At 41.2% G+C, this 18508-nt stretch overlaps 1 protein-coding gene across 1 annotated transcript; it reads right to left on the bottom strand.

Annotated features, from left to right (window-relative positions):
- Window positions 1-1047: 1047 nt before the first annotated feature.
- On the bottom strand, window positions 1048-17900 carry LOC111228270 (agouti-signaling protein-like). Its single transcript, XM_022754130.1, has 3 exons — window positions 17768-17900; window positions 1494-1564; window positions 1048-1273 (listed from the first exon to the last, which is right to left on the bottom strand). Exons 1-3 carry the CDS (start codon window positions 17898-17900, stop codon window positions 1070-1072), a joined length of 408 nt encoding a protein of 135 aa, XP_022609851.1. The 3' UTR covers window positions 1048-1069.
- Window positions 17901-18508: the final 608 nt, after the last annotated feature.

Consider the following 18508-nt stretch of genomic DNA (forward strand, 5'->3'; position numbering starts at 1 on the left):
CCAGTGCTGCCCTGTGAGCAAGAGGCACACCTCTCCCTCTGCGTCTATTCCATTCAGTGAGTGGCAGAGCAACATACTGTTACCCTGACACAGGCTGTGCGCTTTGTGAGAGACTAAATATGAAAGATAAAGATAAAGTGATCTAAAATCAGGGCACAGACTTTGTCTGTGTGCAATTTTGTCAGATGACACTGGTTATACAATCCGAATTTTATCAGTACAGAGCAGCAGCTTGGAAATGGCATGGAAGTGACTGCTGGTAAATATGTACTTCTAAAGGGCTGAGTTTCAGTCATGACTGCTTAGTGTGACCACGGTTGTTAGGCTGGGAACACACTGACTGTGTGGCGTGGCGGCTGCGGAAACATCTTGGTTTTCAATGTGGCGCCCTAATGATAATGGGTTAGAGTGTGTCTTGCACCTTGTGGCTGCGTTGCATGATCTAGAGATTTGGCATCTTGCCTATTTTTCATACATGTGCGGTTCCCAGCAAAAATAGACAGGGTTCATAGGTCTACTGACATCATACCAGGAACATTACATACAACTGAAACCTTCCACTATCATTGTCTATGTCTTGGCTGAATCTGAATATGTCACAGATATGAAAAAATATAAATATGTTTTTTAACCACTTCAGCAGCTGCATGTGGAGACAGTAGAATTGTAGTGACTTTTTCTGTCAAAAAATTAATTTATAAAGAAGATAAATCAAAATTCAAGTAGCCTGCAAACCTTATGTGGAGAAATAGAGTTGGCAGCAGCAGTGATGCAGCCGCCACGCACACGCAACACAAGCAGTGTGTTCTCGGTGTTAGGCGTAGTGCAGCCAGATAATCAAAAGACATCCTGGGTATATTGAACTTGCTTTGTAGTAGCCTCCAAGCCCCTGGTCTAAACGCTAAATCTTCAAGTTATTGGGCTGACTGTTTTATTAGTTCATCTTGTATTCATGAAAACAACATTTCATTAACAATTAAATAAGAAACAAGCATCCAAATGCTCCCAATCTGCTTGGACACCAATCATTAATGCTTGCCACTGCGTTTTATGATTTCTTCTCGTATTGTCACTTTGTCCTCCGGCAGAAGCAGATTGCATTGAAGAAGCGGCAGTGGCATGTTGCATATGGTTCACAGCAGCCAGACTGGGGTAAACAGCTTTGTTTAAGATACGAGCACTTGAACTCCACAGGTTTGGGTGTCACTTTAGGAGGGGGAGGAGGAGGAGGAGAAGGGGAGCGATTTGGAGAGGCAGGAACCACTCTGGATTTCTGGAAGGTGGAGAGAATAGGAAGAGAGAGCATCAACTTCAGAGTCTGACTCCTCTGGAGCGTTTTGTCTCACCTTAAGATTTTTGAATCTGTTATGGTTCAAAAAGACACATTTATTGAAGGGGATACCGTTAATCAGCATTTAAGTCATTAAGCTGTTTTCATTGTGCGCATGAACAATAGAAGGTAAACCACACATTTGTACAGATCTCCAGCTTACCGGGACACTCTGCCTTTCATACTGTCCTCTCCTTGCGAACAGTGGTCTCTGTCTGCCTTGGTTCAAAGACCCTATTGAAATAACATCAAGACAATGTGTTTAGGTAACTAGAATTATCACCTCACAGTTTTATGCCTCCACCAACCACCCAAGTTGCAGGAAATATGGTCACAACCTCCTCTTCCTGAGTTACAAGCATTGAATATGGCCAGAAGTTTTTGGCTGAATATTATGATGTCAAAATGAATTTTACCTTTGACCATTTGGATATAAAATGTCATCACTTCATAATTTTATCTTATTAGACATTTGTTTTAAATTGTATCATAATTGGTGTATGAATTCATAAGTTTTGGATGAAAACGCGTTTTGTGAGGTCACAGTGATGTTTGACCTTTGACCACCACATTGTAATCAGTTCATTGTTGAGTTAAAGTCAATGTTTGTGCCAAATCTGAAGAAGTTCCCTCAAGGCAGTCTTGAGATATCGCATTCAAGAGGCCAAAACCATGTTTTTTTAGTTCATAGTGACCTTGACCTTTGACCTTTGACTGCCAAAATCGAATCAGTTCATTCTTGAGTCCAAATGGGCATTTGTGGCAAATTTGAAGGAATTCCCTTGAGGAGTTACCAAGAACAACCCAAGAACATAACGCTCCTAGCCTTGGCTGTCGCCAACATGGGGGCCTAAAAATGCTGCAGGATGTTGTTTATTGTCTAACCCTCAGTCACCATAAGCTCCTGGCTTTACCCCTCCTCTAGTATTATAATAATAATTCAAGTCAAAGAGGTAGGTATCTGTTTTTTGGACAAATATTGACAAAAATGAAAAAATGCAGAAGGTTGTTTAAAAGGATCTAATGCTGTTCTGCATATATTTTCTCAACAATCTTCTATTTGCTGCACAATAAAAAATATTTTTAGCCTGTTTGCTGAGTTGTGATTATATAAAAATAATACAATGTAACAATAATGATAACACATCTATAAAATTATGTTTCACAAATACCAACCGAGAATTTGTCATTTCCAGCTACCATCTTTGTTTGAATTGGGCAACAATGGTGGAACTAGGAAAATAGATGAAAAGATTTTATACCATGCAGCAAACTGAATATCTTTCCATCCAGATGGTCAGAGGAGATGAAAGACTGAAAATACCTGAAGGACAGTGGTGAGGGATGTTTAACAACCTTCTGGGCTTTTCAAAGAAGAACAATTTTTTGGAAAACTGCAGTAGTATTTGTGTAAAACTACTCAGTATTTTCTTTCTTCACTTATTCTGTTTTACATGTAAAAATCCTGCATTTAAAATAGATAATTTAAAACATACTTATTCTGTAATCATAAGACAACAAAACATACAATTTATTTCAATGTAGGCCCCCTCTCCAGTTTTCTGTCACTTCCCTCTCTGTCCTCCAGAGGTCCTCAGTGAAATCTTTAATTACTGCTACTGGCCAGCTGCATTTCATTATCTGATTAGTCACTGTATGGTTCTAAGTGTCTGGTAAACAGTAGTTTTGGCACTTTATATTCCCTGAAATCCAAACCTTAAATGAACCATGCTGATGTCTGCCCATGAAACAGTGTGGATGAAAACTATGTGTTCACTAAATGTTCAAAAGATTGACATGTTTTTTCCTGTAGAAATGTGGGCATGATTAAAAACATGTAGTAACCTAAGCCCCTTGTCACATATTTGACTTATACTGAAAATGTAAGAGCAGCAAAATTCATACCACATAATTATAATAGAGTATGAATGTACAGTCAATGACAATTTACAGCCTACAGTTTAATTTTATGGCTGAAATTAATCATTAGTCAGACCCAGTTGCTATGACAACCTGTTGAACATCTATTTAGACCCAGCCATTAGAAGATCTCTGCAGATAAGCGGCCACGGAAACCACATGGCCTGTTCGAGCAGAAAACACTGAGACTGACAAGATAATGAATGTTCCCAAAGGCAGCCAGTTGTGGAAAAGTAACAATATTGCCTAAGGACCTTGCTGCCTTTCGTCAGGCTTCACCACTAAATCCTAATTTACGACATATAGTCACATTGACGTTTGATGTACAAGTTTTAGCCAAGTGTTTAATTAGCACATTTATTTATTTATTAAAATGGCTCGTCAGCAGGGAATGTTGGATTCATGTAATTAGAATTTGGATTATTTGGACTACAAATAGTTGTCTTGACATAGCACACACACACACACACACACACACACACACACACGTTTACTGTTTTATCTGTTCATCTTTGCCATTTTAAAAACCTGTTTATTTTATTTGACTTACTAAATTTGTTTTTTTCTCATCTCATTATCGAATTGTATCATCCTTGACACTTTGGAAATAAGACATTCATGCTGGTGAAGCATACTTAATTGAAAATGTCTTAACATATTGATACAGTATGCTGTGCCAGCTGTGTGACCTTCTTCCAGGTCACGTTGGTCCAATCAAACCGGGGAGCTACCTGAAATTTTAAGGTTTCCCTACACTGTAAATGGAAATTTTGGGGGGCTTCTTTGATTGTACTTCTGTGACTATCACTAACAGTTATAACTTTGCTTAAGTTAGGCAGTAACAAATCTGGACATTGTGTCATTAAAAATATGTATCACTTAAATACACTTAACAATGAACAATTGTAAACTTGACAGTATTTTATGCTACTTTATATACAGTTTTATTCACAGGGTCACCAGATAACTCTGAGGGGTCCTGAGATGATTAATGGGAGTGGAGAGAAGAGCTCAATAGCCCTGATACACAAATCTGTTTTCAGTTTTTGGACTTTTTCCTCTGATCTCAGATTTTTGGTGAGATATTGGATCATTAGAACATTTATTGAAATGAAACCATGTGAGACGTTTAGAGAGGAAAAAGATGTGGAGCTGTTAAAAACTGATAGACATCAGAAATGTGACCTTGACTGCTTTTTGTAAGATGTCACAAGACAAAAACATTGGTAACCACTGGTTAAATCTCTAACAATGTGTTGTATTGTATTATCTTTGTCTTGTATTATCCATTGTGTAAAATCTTCATCATAAATGTAACTCATAACTAAAGTTATCCAATAAATGTAGTGGAGCAGAAAGTACTGAAATATAGTGGAGTAGAAGTATAAAGTAACATAAAATGGAAATAAAAGAGTAAAGCCCAAATACCTCAAAATTGTACTTAAGTAGTAAACTTAGTGAGTAAATGTACAGTATCTGTACTTTATTTATTTATATTTCAGTATTATTTTTTTGGAAACTTATGACTTTTACTTTACTTCACTTAAAAGAGTCAGCAGGATCAGTTTTTATGCCTCCACGCCTGTGACAGTCAGAGCCAGAGGCATATTGTTTTCGGGTTGTCCAACTGTTCGTACATTCCATTCTTGTGGACACTATATCCGACAGAACTTCTTCAAATTTGACAAAAATATTCACTAGCACTGAAGAATGAACTGATTACATTTTGGTGATCAAAGGTCAAAGGTCAAGGTCGCTGTGACCTAATAAAATGTGAACACGATATCTCAATAATGCCTTCAGAGATTTCCTTCAAATTTTCAACACATTTTCAGCCATAACTCACACATTCATAAACTAATTATGACACAATTTAACTCAAATGCCTAAAGGATAGAATTAAATGATAACATTTTATATCCAAAAGGTCAAAGGTCAACTTCACTGTGACATCATAATATTCTGCAAAAACACTTCTGGCCATTATTCATTGCTTGTAACTCAGGAAGGGGAGATTATGATTGTGACCATATTTCCTGCAACTTGTGTGGTTGGTGGAGGGATACAATCATGGAGGGATAATTTTAGTTTTGTTTGTTTTTTTTCCTATGGAAGCACGCACGCACGCACACACACATACACACACACACACACACACACACACACACACACTGCCAGAGCTGTCATGCTGTTTTCTGGGGTGATGGGCATGTTAAATACAAAATTGACAATGGCTGTCCTTTTGTTGATTTGTGTTTTCATGGCCATTTCTACAGGCTTTGTATCATATTCTTCAAGCTTTTTATTCTACAGGTTCTACAGTAAGTCAATGCATTTAGTAGGTTGTTTCGAAGTCATTAGTTCTGTAAATGTATGTATGTGTTGACATAAAAAAAAGTTAAATACTTAAGTATTTTCAAAAGCAGGTACTCCGGTACTTTAACTCAAGTAAACAACTTTCACTTCTATTGGAGTAATATTTGACCAGAAGGACCTATACTTTAACTCAAGTAATGGAGCCGTGTATACCAATCATTCCTATGCTGTTTTCTATCCAAACTCACAGTATATGTGACATTGATTAAATGTTGGTGGTCAAAAGTCAAGTGTCAAGGTCAGTGTGACCTCACCAAACACTTTTTAGCAATAACTCAAGACTTTACACAGCAGTTATAACTTTCACACAAATGGTTAATATTTTGACTCTGGATAAACCGGGATGTAATCTGAATAGTCTGAGTTTTGTTTGGTTGTGTATATTCTGATGGTTTGTTATGTTGTTGTTGAATTTTTTTTTCTGTTTTGCAAAAACAAGTTTGCTTTGCCATTTTTGAACTTTAACTTTATCCATACCAACTGCCATTTCAAGTTAAGTGGACTAATATTTTTAAATTGTTCTTACTTGGATTTATTCTTTATCTTGACTAACAATGGCAACTTTGTCAGTTTCATTCAACTTCACACTGAATCAACTTACATCAAAAATATAACATTTACTTGAACATAAACAATGTTACACAAACTTTAACACTGTTTTTTAGTACATTTTTAAAAACATAATTGTGTTCCTAATGCTGATAATGGAGAGGTGAAGGTTGAAGGAAGGTGGAAGCTGAACCAAAACATTAACAAAGCTCAATGCCAACAGAAAGCTTTTCAAGAATGAAACAGTCCATAAGGAGAGTGAATGTGACACAGAACTGGGCAATTCTGAGAAGGTTTCTGACCACCCAAGACAAAAGGAGGAGCTTGTACCTAAAAGAGGGACCACTTCTGTTGAATAATCACAGTTTGTGTACAAAAAGTCTGACATGGACCAGAAAATTGTACTTTGCAAATAATGCAGCAGATCCCACTACAGACCAAAAAAAATACTAACATCTTTTACAGCCTACACAAGAATCACTTATTTGACAAGTATTTAATTCAAACTGTTATAAGAAATAGACCTTTTCATATGGTCATTTGATATGAACTGTTATGTGCTATATTGTGATATGACCTACATTGGAAATGAAATTTTGGTCATAACACACAGCTCAAGTACTTGAATCTGTAGAAAAAATCCACAAATATGAGGTACAGGTACTAACTACCCCAGCAGGTGGCGACATTCCTTCACATGAGCTGCTTGAATGACAGTCACCAGATCACGTCACTCACCCAAACTGACTGGAAGCGCTCCACAAATGTGAAAAACCCAAAAATGAGTAAATGTTTTCAGATTAAATTTTGCGAATTTGTAAATTGTCCCATATTTTACTGGATATGAGCTTACACAACACAAATGTAAAAAAACCAAACATGTTTGTGCATAGTGAAATATTTGTGGATCACGTTACATGTGTGGATTGTCCTCTGTGGGTTACAAATAATTAAGTCAAATAAAAACTTCCAAAATGGAGAAAGAAAGAGGTAAGTGAGTCAAATAGAGAGATGTAATGAATGACAGCATGAGACAGAGTCAGAGTGATATTGGACATGGCATGTATAATCACAAAATGTTGAAAAAGCTCAACAAAGTTAGTACAATTAACTGCACTCCCATGTCTAAGATTCCTAATACACAATTCAAAAGAAAAACACTCAATATTTTTGTAGAATTTAGTTTTTCATAACTGCTCATCTAAAGCTTCAGGTGTCTCTTTATATGAACAAGTCCACATGCCTTTTTGACCTCTGAAAGGTTAGAACAATACTTACAATACTATTTGCTGAACACATTTTCTCTAAGCAAAGGCATTACAATGTAATTTTTATTAACATTAAAGTGACTTGTTATATAAAACAAGTCCATACAGTTCTGCATTTGTTATTTTTCAGCAGTAATTGGCTTTCGTTTGGTCAATTTTGGACACTGTGTTCACATAACTCCTTACGAGTATTCAAACTTGTACTGAATTTCACCTTTGATTTTTTTTCTGAGTTGTTGAGAAGTGCAGTCATCAGTCCGTAAATGATACCGCAGCAGTTTGTTTCCAAGTCTGAGTATTCAAGCTGAGTAGTAGTCAGGTTTGATCATCATGATGACTCTCTGCACAAATTCAAATGACTTTCTACTATGAGGGTACTACAGATTAAGGCAGTACTTGGTGCCCATTTCTAAAGTCATGAAGAGACCAACGTCTCCTCTACCACCATGGCCACATTGAAGTATCACATACAACATCCTCAGGTCGAATCAGGAGTCCAACATGCATTTCCTTCATGATTACATCCAGGATTTCACCATGAACCTAAAACAAATGGACAGATTTAATCCCAATTTACATTTTATGTAATTCTAATAAACATGCTATACACTTGTAGTTATGGACACTAAAATGACTCTTGACAAAGTTCAAAATCACCAGTGCCAATTTGAAAGAAAGCAAAAAACATGTATAATATCAAATCAATGCAATGATCTTTAAAAATTCCCCATCTTTTGTTAATTTTCAAAATTTTGAACTGATTTGAAAGATGTCTTTCAAAGACAAGTTCCATTATTTTGCCAACAAAAATTGGACATGACACGGTTTTCTTCGGTCACATTTAAAGGGGCTATATGCAAGTGTTGTAGTTTACAACATTCAAAAATTAACTAAGGTTATCAACAGACTGAAGTAGTAACAGTTTTGACATGTATTGTGTTGCAGAGATCTACTTAAGTTAGCATACCATCCAGCTAGTCCCAGTCTGTCGTTTCTCGTAATACTACTTTGTACCTCAAGAAGTGATAGTGAGTCTCTGTAGTGTCCAGTCTGCCCTCAGTCCAACAATGGAGGATGAAGTAGTGACTGTGAGTAGGCTTGAAACAGGTATAGTATGGAACCAAATGCAGCACACAACTGGATATATTTTGTAATGACCTTTATTTATGAACCAGCAGAGATATTGCACACAGGTGGGTATTGTGGATAGAGGAAGGGGTCCGGGCCCGGGGCTGGAGAGTGTAGCGAGGTGACTGAGCTCACACACACACACAGGGGAAAGTTCACGGACCTGGAGGCCGGGCCTAGCGGTGCCATGTTATGGAGCAGGTGAGCAGAACGGGTTGGGGAGGCTCACACACACAGGTAAGAGTTGGAGGGAAAGCAACGGTACTGTTAGGGAGCAGGCTGTAGACATTGTTGAGGGAGCAGGAGGATCAGAACCAGGTGAGAAGTCAGTGGGGCTGACAAACTAGAAAGGAGCAAGCAGGCGGGGAATCAGAGCCAAACGAAGGATCAGGAAACCAGCAAGGAAGTACTCACAAGATGAACCCACAAAGAAAGCTGGGTTGACAAGGCAAGAGGTTCTGATGGTGAAGATCCCACAGGTAAGATGGTAGGGAAACTCATGTTGCAATGTCAGAGCTGGAGAATGCACAGAACAGCCACAGGGACAGGCAGACGGGAACCAGGAAGTGCACAGGCAGAACTCGTGGTTGGGGACAGAAGGCTGAGGCGTTTACCGGGGCAGAGATGAGGCAGGATGGTGAGAGACGAGCGGAGTCGATACCAGGAAGTCAGTCCGGAGACGAACGCTGGAAAGTCTTGCATGAACACAGAGAACAATCTGCCAATGAGTGAATGAACCGGGGATGCATATATACTGGCTTGATGAGTGATGAGATGCAGCTGAGAGCCCAAGGTGGAGCTGAAGGTGCTGATGAGGTAGGTGTGGCCGGGAAGGTAAATGAGGAGGAATGGAATAACCCCAGAGAGAGCAGGTAGGAGCAGAGGCGGATTGCAACAGAGGGACGGCTCTCAACATCCCAAACGATCCATCCAAAACCGGGTGGGAAGAGGGGAGCCCAGGAAGGTGGGGCTAAAAATCCTCAGAGCCAGACCAATCCATCTTTTCAGCAGGGGTCTCCAGAGAGAGAGACTCCTCCTCCTAAGCCGAGGACTGATCCTCTTCAGGGGGAGGAACTTCTTCTTCCGGTGGATTGAGGAGAGGAGGGGCTGCCCTTCAACATCGTTTGTCAGGGTGCTGTCGATGGAAATCCCTGATGAGATGAGGGTCTAGGATGTGACGAGCGGGGACCCACGACCTCTCTTCGGGACCGCAACCCTCCCAGTCGACCAGGTATTCGAGACCTCTTCCTCGACAACGGGAACAGAGGAGCCGGCTGACTGTAAAGGTGGGACCTCCGGTGATGATCCAAGGTGGAGGATGAGCAGGAGCAGCTGGGATCAAGGGACTCTCATGAACAAGCTTGACCTTGGAGACATGGAACGTGGGATAAACCTGCATGGACCAGGGCAACTTGAGCCTCACTGCTACCGGGTTGATGATCTTCTTGATCTTGAAGGGGCCGATGAATCTGGGAGCCAGCTTCTTGGATTCGACCCGGGGGGTTAGAAACGGGTTGAGAGCTACACTTTCTGGCCAACTTGGTAGAGGGGCCCCTGAGATCAAGGACGGTTGGCAGTGGTGGAGCTGTGGGCAGCAGAGCGGATGAGGGTGGCTCGAGGCTGCATCCATGTCCAGCGGCAATGATGGATTAAGGCCTGGACAGAGGTGCAGGAAGCTTCTTTTTCCAGGGCTGGAAACAGAGGAGGTTGGAATCTGTAGGTACACTGGAAGGGGGACAGCCTGGTGGTGGAGCTGGCCAGTGAGTTGTGGGCGTACTCAACCAAAAGGAGCTGCTCGGCCCAGAAAGAGGGGTGCTGCGAGACAATGCAGCAGAGAGCTGTCTCCATCTCTTGGTTCTTGCGTTCTGTTTGGCCGTTGGACTGGGGGTGGAAACCAGAGGACAGGCTGGCAGTGGCCCCATTAAGCGAGCAGAATTCTCTCCAGAAGATGGAAGCAAACTGGGGACCTCGGTCAGACACCACATCCACCAGCAGACCATGGAGACGGAAGACGTGTTGAAGCATAAGTTCAGTGGTCTCTTTGGCCGATGGCAGCTTGGGCAGGGGAATGAAATGAGCCATCTTGCTGAATCGATTGACCACGGTGAGAATGGTGATGTGGCCCTTGGACGGAGGCAGCCCAGTGAAAAAGTCTATGGAGATGTGAGACCAGGGGCGACAAGGGACAGGTAAGGTATGCAGGAGGCCAGCGGGGGCTTGATGAGAGGGTTTGTGCTGATTACAGACCGGGCATGCATTGAAGAACCCTCTTGTGTCCTCATCCAGGGTTGGCCACCAGAACCGTCGTTGAAGGGCGTCCTTAGTGCGTTGAATGCCCAGGTGAAAGGCGAGATGGGAACCATGAGCCCACTGGAGGACATCGGGCCGGAGATGAGGAAGGAGGTACAGACAGTATGGAGGGCAGGAACTGGGCCCAGGCTGGTCCACCAAAGCTGACTTAACCCTTTCTTCCACTTCCCAGGTGAGTGAGGCCTCTTGGCAGAATGGAGGTACTTTAGGTTTTTATGGTCTGTCCATACAAGGAAGGGGAGCTTGGCACCATCTAGCCAGTGATGCCACTCCTCCAAAGTAAGCTTGACTGCCAGCAGTTCACGGTTCCTGATGTACCCACGGATGAACCTCCGGTAAAAGTTGGCGAACCCCAGGAAACGTTGCAGCTCTTTCTGGGAATCAGGAATGGGCCAGGCGGTGACAGCTGAAACTTTAGTGGGGTCCATCTGGATGCTACCTTGGCCGACGATGTACTCCAGGAAGGAGATGGAGAAGGCATGGAACTTGCACTTCTCTGCCTTAACGAAATAGGAGTTCTCGAGGAGCCTCTGCAATACCGCCTGGACGTGGTCGATGCAGGGGCGAAGTGTCTTGTCTTTTTTCTCAACCAAGAAGAACCTGGCACCGGCTGGAGAGGAGGATGGACGGATGATGCCAGCTGTCAGAGAGTCAATGATGTACGTCTCCATGGTGAGCCGTTCTGGACCAGAGAGAGAGTAGGGGCGGCCACAAGGAGGCAAGTACCCAGGTAGAAGACCGATGGCACAGTCATAGGGGTGATGAGGTGGCCTTGGCCTTGCTGAATACTTGAAGTCATGGTAGTCCGCAGGAACCCCAGAGATGTCAGGAGCTGGACTGGAGGACAAGGCAGAGTGAGGAGCAGAGTTTGCAGGTACGACTCACCAGAACGTCCCCTCCTACTGGTGAGTCCGGGAGATAAAGTGTCCAGCTTGACTGCAGTACAGGCAGAGATCCCCCTTGTGTCCTCATTCTCGTTCCTGGTGCGTCCCACCTGTATGGGTTTCAGCTCCCGCATAGAATGGCTGGCTGTGGAAGAGGTGGGGAGGGATAGTCGTGCAGACTGAGCTTGAAGCTTCTCTCGACATCGGGTCTGGATTAGCCGATCCAGCCGAGAGGACAGTTCTATCAGGGCGTCCAGAGAGGAGGGGAGGTCATGGGAAACCAGCTCATCCTTGATGTATTCACTGAGACCCAGCAGATAGGCATTGCACTGAACCGCCATGTTCCAGTTGCTTTGGCGAGCTTGAGTGCGAACGTCAATGGACTATTTACCAAAAGAGCGGTTTCCCTGGCAGACCCCCAGCAATCCACCAGTAGCATCAGGACCCTGGGTAGGTACCCCGAACACCTTGCAAAGTTCTACGGCTTGGGGAAGGTGGAGCAGGCGACAGTCTGGCGTTCCCACTCGGGATTCCCCACAGGAGAGCCTTGTCTGTGAAGTGGCTGATGGCTAACGCCACCTTGGCAGCTTCTGTGGCAAACGTTAGGGGCTGCAAAGGGAAGATAATGGTACAGTTCGTGAGGAAAGGGCTGCAGTTCTCCGGATCTCCAGCATAGCGTTCAGGTGTCCCCACACGAGGCTCAGAGACGTGACCAGCAGGTACAGACAAGGTGACAGGAGCAGGTACTGAAGGAGGCGGAGCTGGTGACTGGGCAAGGCCATGGTGAACTGTTGGACCTGGGTGGCTAGTGCGGCTAATGCTTGGTCCTGATTAGCCGCCATCTGCCGGATCTCTGCAGTGGTGGAGGCTAGTCTAGCCTCATGCTGCTGCAGGGCTAAGCTGCTGATCCTGCTGCTCTGACTGCTCTCCCTGCCCCTCAGGTTCACTGACCTCTTGTGGCTTGTACTCCACTCCTGCCACTACTACATCTTCCCTGTCTTTGTGACTAGGTAGACTTGGTGTGAAATCGACACAAACAATAGCCAAAGAAAACAACCTGCAAGGTAAACCTTTGTGGAAAACATAATTCTCCAATCTATGCAGGTTTGGAAACATATTAACAACTGCCCTGTGCTTAAGGGTGGGAATCATTTCAATTTTATCAATTCATATTCTTATCGATTCCCTGTTTCGATTCCAAAATTGGAAAAAAAGCTATATTTAGTTAACAGAAATATCTTAACTTAATATTCACATTCAGTAAACAGTATTTTCAGGTTGTCCATCCAAATGTATGTATATTCGTCTGTTCCATTATCGTGGACACAATATCTCACTAACACCTTGACAGATTTGGTACAAACATTCAGTTGGACTAATGAACAAACTGATTTGATTTTGATAGTCAAAAGTCAAGGTCATGGTGACCTCACAAACACGTTTTAACACTGTTCTAGCAAATGGGAATGCTGTGCAATTAGCACTGACATAGTCTCTTGACAGGTCCTGGAAGATAGTTATGTACTGTATGTTCTTGCAGATACGTAGAAATCGATAAGTAGAGCCGATCCTTTGCATTTTGGATGTGGTTCTAATTTGGAACCATGTTTTGGTCCCCACCTATACTGGGGTCAGAATTATTCAAGCTAATGTAAGCTCAATTTCAGGCTGAGGGCTGACACTTGGTTGTGTTTGGCTCTCATAAATATCCTTTGAAAAGAAATGCTGAAGACTATTAGGGCAGCAGTTCCTCTGTTCTGGTTTGTATCTTATACGCAATTAGAGAAGAGCAATATTTCAACTACAAACCCTTATTTTAGTGCACACTGATTATTTTTACACAAAACTCCTTGAAAACACTGCACTCACCTCTGGTTTGATGAAACATCTTTGTACAGCTCTAAGGGACCTGGCCCCAAGGAAGGAATGGCTGCAACAGATCTTTCGTGACTATTCCACTGAAACAGACACATAAACAACAAACTGGTGAGGGTCTAACGAGGTGAAAATAAGCAGTGCATGGCACAGAGGCTGTTCCAAACCTCACATGTGTTTATTTTGTCATTAACTCTTAAGCATACATTACTCAAATATGACTTTTTGTAGTACATTTTTGAATATCTCTGCTACCGTAATTACATAATATAAATCGATACAAGACCACAAAGCCAATGAAGTAAAATGAAATGAATTAATAACTTCAAATGAATTAATAACTAACTTAATTAATAATTAATAAATTCTTTCTCCACACCTGCATCCCTCGGCTTCAGAAGAAATAGCATCAGTGCACACCAAGCCTCTATTGAGATAAAAGCAGAACTGTTTGCTGTGGTGTGGAGAGAGAGCAGCAGTTGTCGAGTGAGCTAGAGAATATACCTATATCTATACCTATAAATTATAACCTGTTTTTATTTATGTATTTTATTTTTCTTAATAATCATATTCTTTTTTCACATTTCATTAGACAATATTGTTCACCTGACATTGATGACTAAAGCATTCTGAAGTGAAAAGAAAAAAATGAAATTGCATTGCAAACAGAGGGAGCAGCGCTGGATAAAACAAAGTGAGGGGGTGAAGTATTTTATGAAACATGGTGGTGGTAAGAAAGCCCTAAAAAAGTATTACTGCCCTAAAACAGATACTGACTCAATTGTTCTTATCTGCATGCTAGCTAATGTCCAGAGTAAATAGCCTTGACTCTGATGGCAGTTAAATAGCTAAATTAAACTTAGGCCTACCTAACTACCAAGTTAGCTAATGGTAGTTTGCAAGCTAACCTGTTGTTTGAAGGCAAACAATGTTTTTCCACTTCAGTAAGTATACGTATTTATATTCTAAATGCTAAACTACTAAAATATCCGAACACCAATGGTGGACAAAAGTTTCACTATTTCATACAGGCTATGAATTACCTAGACAAAACCTGCAGTCACTGTGCTTAATTTTTACTTTTCACCAGGCAAGAAAGCTGCAACTTTATCAAATGAAATCATAATTTAAGAAAAATAAAAAATTCAAAAGCAATATTAAAAAAATAATACCAACTCACCTCCTCATTAACTTTGAGTGAATCAGCGGGAAACTCAGTCTGTGGGCAGGTGCGTCCCTCCGCCGAATGAAGTAGTCCACTGTTGTTTTCTACAGTGTCAATATTTCAGCTGGCAGGGGATTACTGCAGCCTTAACTTCTGTGGATAGCACCATGCTTCAACAGTCCCTGACAAAAATCTTGTCACTTATCCATTTTGTAGAAACAACAGCTTATAACCTGACTTTTAATTAATCCATTGGTTTTAGAAATGGCTCATATGAAAGCTAAAACCCTCCCAAATTATGTTTAATATACTAAAATAAATTGATCATCAGAAAGATTGAAAGATTGATCATTTAATGAACACAGAAAGGTCAGATTTTGGCAAGACAAAAATTTTGTTGCCTACAGAGAGTAATGTGAAAATTGAACAAATAATTTACTTCAAATACAAAAATATGTTGCATAACATCAGTGAATTAAGTAGTGGTGCTGTGAGATCCATATTTAATATCTTGTATGACTTCCATGAGCTTGAAGGACTGCATCCATGCGGTTCGACAATGATTCATACAATTTATTGATGAAGTCATCAGGAATAGCAAAGAAAGCAGTCTTACATGCCTCCCAGAGTTCATCAAGATTCTTTGGTTTCGTCTTCCATGCTTCCTCTTTCATTCTACCCCAGACATGCTCAATGATGTTCATGTCTGGTGACTGGGCTGGCCAGTCCTGGAGCACCTTGATCTTCTTCGCCTTGAGGAACTTTGATGTAGAGATGAAAGTATGCGATGGAGCACCATCCTGCTGCAAAATTTGACCCCTTTTATGGTTGGGAATGTAAGAGGTAGCTAATACTTCTTGATATTTTAGGCTATTGATATTGCCTTCCACCCTGCAAATCTCTCGCACACCCCCATACTGGATGTAACCCCAGACCATGATTTTTCCGCCACCAAACTTAACTGTTTTCTGGGTGAATCTCGGATCCATGCGGGCTCCAGTAGGTCTCCTTCAATATTTGCGGCGGCTGTGATGTAATTCAACCGAAGATTCATCTGAGAAATCCACCTTCTGCCACTTTTCCAGCGTCCATCCTTTTAGCAGGCTGTGGGCCTTGGCAAATGCCACACGTTTTTTTAATTGCCTTTTGTTTAGTGCTGGTTTCTGGGCACTGAGTCGACCATGGAGGCCATTTCGAGACAGAATTCTACAAACTGTCCTGGTTGACACGGGGACTTGAGGTGACCAGGCCTGGTGGAGCTCTGCTGCAGTGGAAAAGGGGCTGGCCTTGGATTTTCGACCCAACAAACGGTCTTCCCGAGCAGTTGTCTTGCGGGGTCTGCCGGACCTGGGCTTGTCAAAAACATCTCCAGTCTCTTCAAATCTTTTTCTTATTCTTTGTACTTGACGCTGAGACACATTGAAGGTGTCAGCCACCTCAGCAGTGGATCTGGTCTTCAGCCTCTTGATAATCAACGCTTTGGTCTCAGGGTGAATCTTAGGCATGTTGTCAGAGGTCAAGTTGCAGTTGATGTGAAGGTCTGGTGTGCTGGGGTTCTTTTTATACACACCCACTAATTGATTGATCGATTATTGATCAGAGGTGAGGCTGTAATCTAGGATTGGGTGCATCATATGACAAGGCGACAAGACTTTTGTCTTTGCAAAAACTGACTCAGTGGACTTTACCAAGCTGTGAACGTTTGGCACGTTTCGTTTGGCACCAAAACATTATTTCAAAAGCTGTTGGGATTGAAATTAGCCATTTCTTGTAAAAAAAAAAAAAATTGATTACAAATATATTTGAGGGGCACTTAAGGTCAACTTGTACCCAAGTGACAAGACTTTTGTCAGGGACTGTATATTATTGGTTTCATAGTAATAGTTTGTCTCACTTAAAAATATCAGCAACCCGTCTGTATTTCCTTGGCACCTCAGCCCCAACCTCCCTACTCCTGCTTCCCTTTTTTTCAACTTAAAGACCTGAGTTCAATGAACTCTAACTTGATAGGGATATCATATTTTACAATGTGGCTCCAGTAGGAAAACAAGACTTGTCAGATGACCAACAGATCACCTTACAGTCTAAGCACCACTTATGTTGATCATGTGTTTTGCTACTGCCTTACATGGGCACTTTTATATACAATTTGGATATACTAATTGTACATTTTAAAAATCATTTTAATTTTCTTTATGATGAGCCTAACCACTGCCTTGCAACTCCATGAAAGGTCCAACCTCAGGTATGTACAGACCTACCATATATTCATATTAATGATGCACCAGGATTTCAGATTCAGCTTTGCAACATTTTTTTAGAACAAGATCATTTCAATTTTGCAGGCAAAGTACATTTTAAAAAAATATCCTAAATTTCATATTTAGACAGAATCCATCAGTTTCAATGCCTCCAGTCACGTTGAAACGGCAGGCATTTTAATTTACAAATTTGGTAGAAGTAGTCCAAGTACAGTGAAATCACATAAACAGCAGGTAGATGATAGTCGTTTTAAATATTCTCTGAAGTAAGCTTAATTGCAGTTTGCATGGTCATAAATCTTAATTTTGCATTCAATGTGTAATTAACACTTCTTTATTATAATCTCGCGTTTTGACAATAGTTTGTATATATATACATATATAAATATATATTATGTTATCACTATATTATAGTTTGTTTATAAACAAACTATATATACATTTTTCCCATTATTTTTTCCCCAGCATCTCTTTCTGTGACAATAATGTGACAAATGCTGTATGTGGCAACCTTTGTTATTATTATTATTATCATTATTATTATTATTATTATTATTATTATACAATTGTGATCTAATATTATAAAAAAATATGTAATGATTATTGTTTTGATTACTTCAGTTTTACTTGACTAACAACAACAGTGACAGTGATTAATGAACTCTACAAACTGTAGAAGTGACCAGGCCAATTATACCCACCTGCGCTCTGGGGGACTTGGGCCCTGTTCACTGACAGTGTACTGTGGACGGCTTGAAGATCGTTGCGGGTGAAGAGTCCGGCACTGACGAAGGTCACATGCAGAATGCACAAACAGAAGACTGCCAGCTTCATCCTGCCTGTGCCCAGCTCCTGCTCCTCCGATGCCAGAAAGGAGCCCAAAGAGGGGACAGCACGCGTTGGGTCGGCGGCTGTAGCGCGTAAATCCTGCTTGTTATGGTGATGTCTTGCTCTGTCTCTGCTTCTCACTCCACTCCGACTTAAACTAATTTGAGAGGCAGGCTTACACATGCAAAGTGCACGCCCTTCTTTGTCTTCACGCCTCTCAGCATCATAAACACCAGTGACCTACGCGGTTTTAGTTTAGATTGGGCTCTAAGTAACAGATCACATTCTCACACATTTGAACTTACTGTAGCCTATTGCAGAGGCTATGGCTTGTAAATACATATACACTTTATATTCTAACTACAATATTATATGGTATAAAATAATAAATCTACTCTTAACGTTGTATATGCTGAATTCCTGGTCCCAGTAAACTAATTTAAGTAACAACGGTTTACCTTTTAACTATTGATTATAAAACAGAAGATCATCATTCAAACAGCATTATGCAGAGTCGAAGAACACTAATACTGTAGTGCTTTATACTCATAAAGTTTCACAAAAAGCTGTCCCTGTGAGAAAGACTTGAATATTGTGATAAAGAATATCATTTC

This window comes from Seriola dumerili, unplaced genomic scaffold, assembly GCF_002260705.1.
Source record: "Seriola dumerili isolate Sdu_G_001 unplaced genomic scaffold, Sdu_1.0 BDQW01000216.1, whole genome shotgun sequence".
Taxonomy (NCBI): Eukaryota; Metazoa; Chordata; class Actinopteri; order Carangiformes; family Carangidae; genus Seriola; species Seriola dumerili.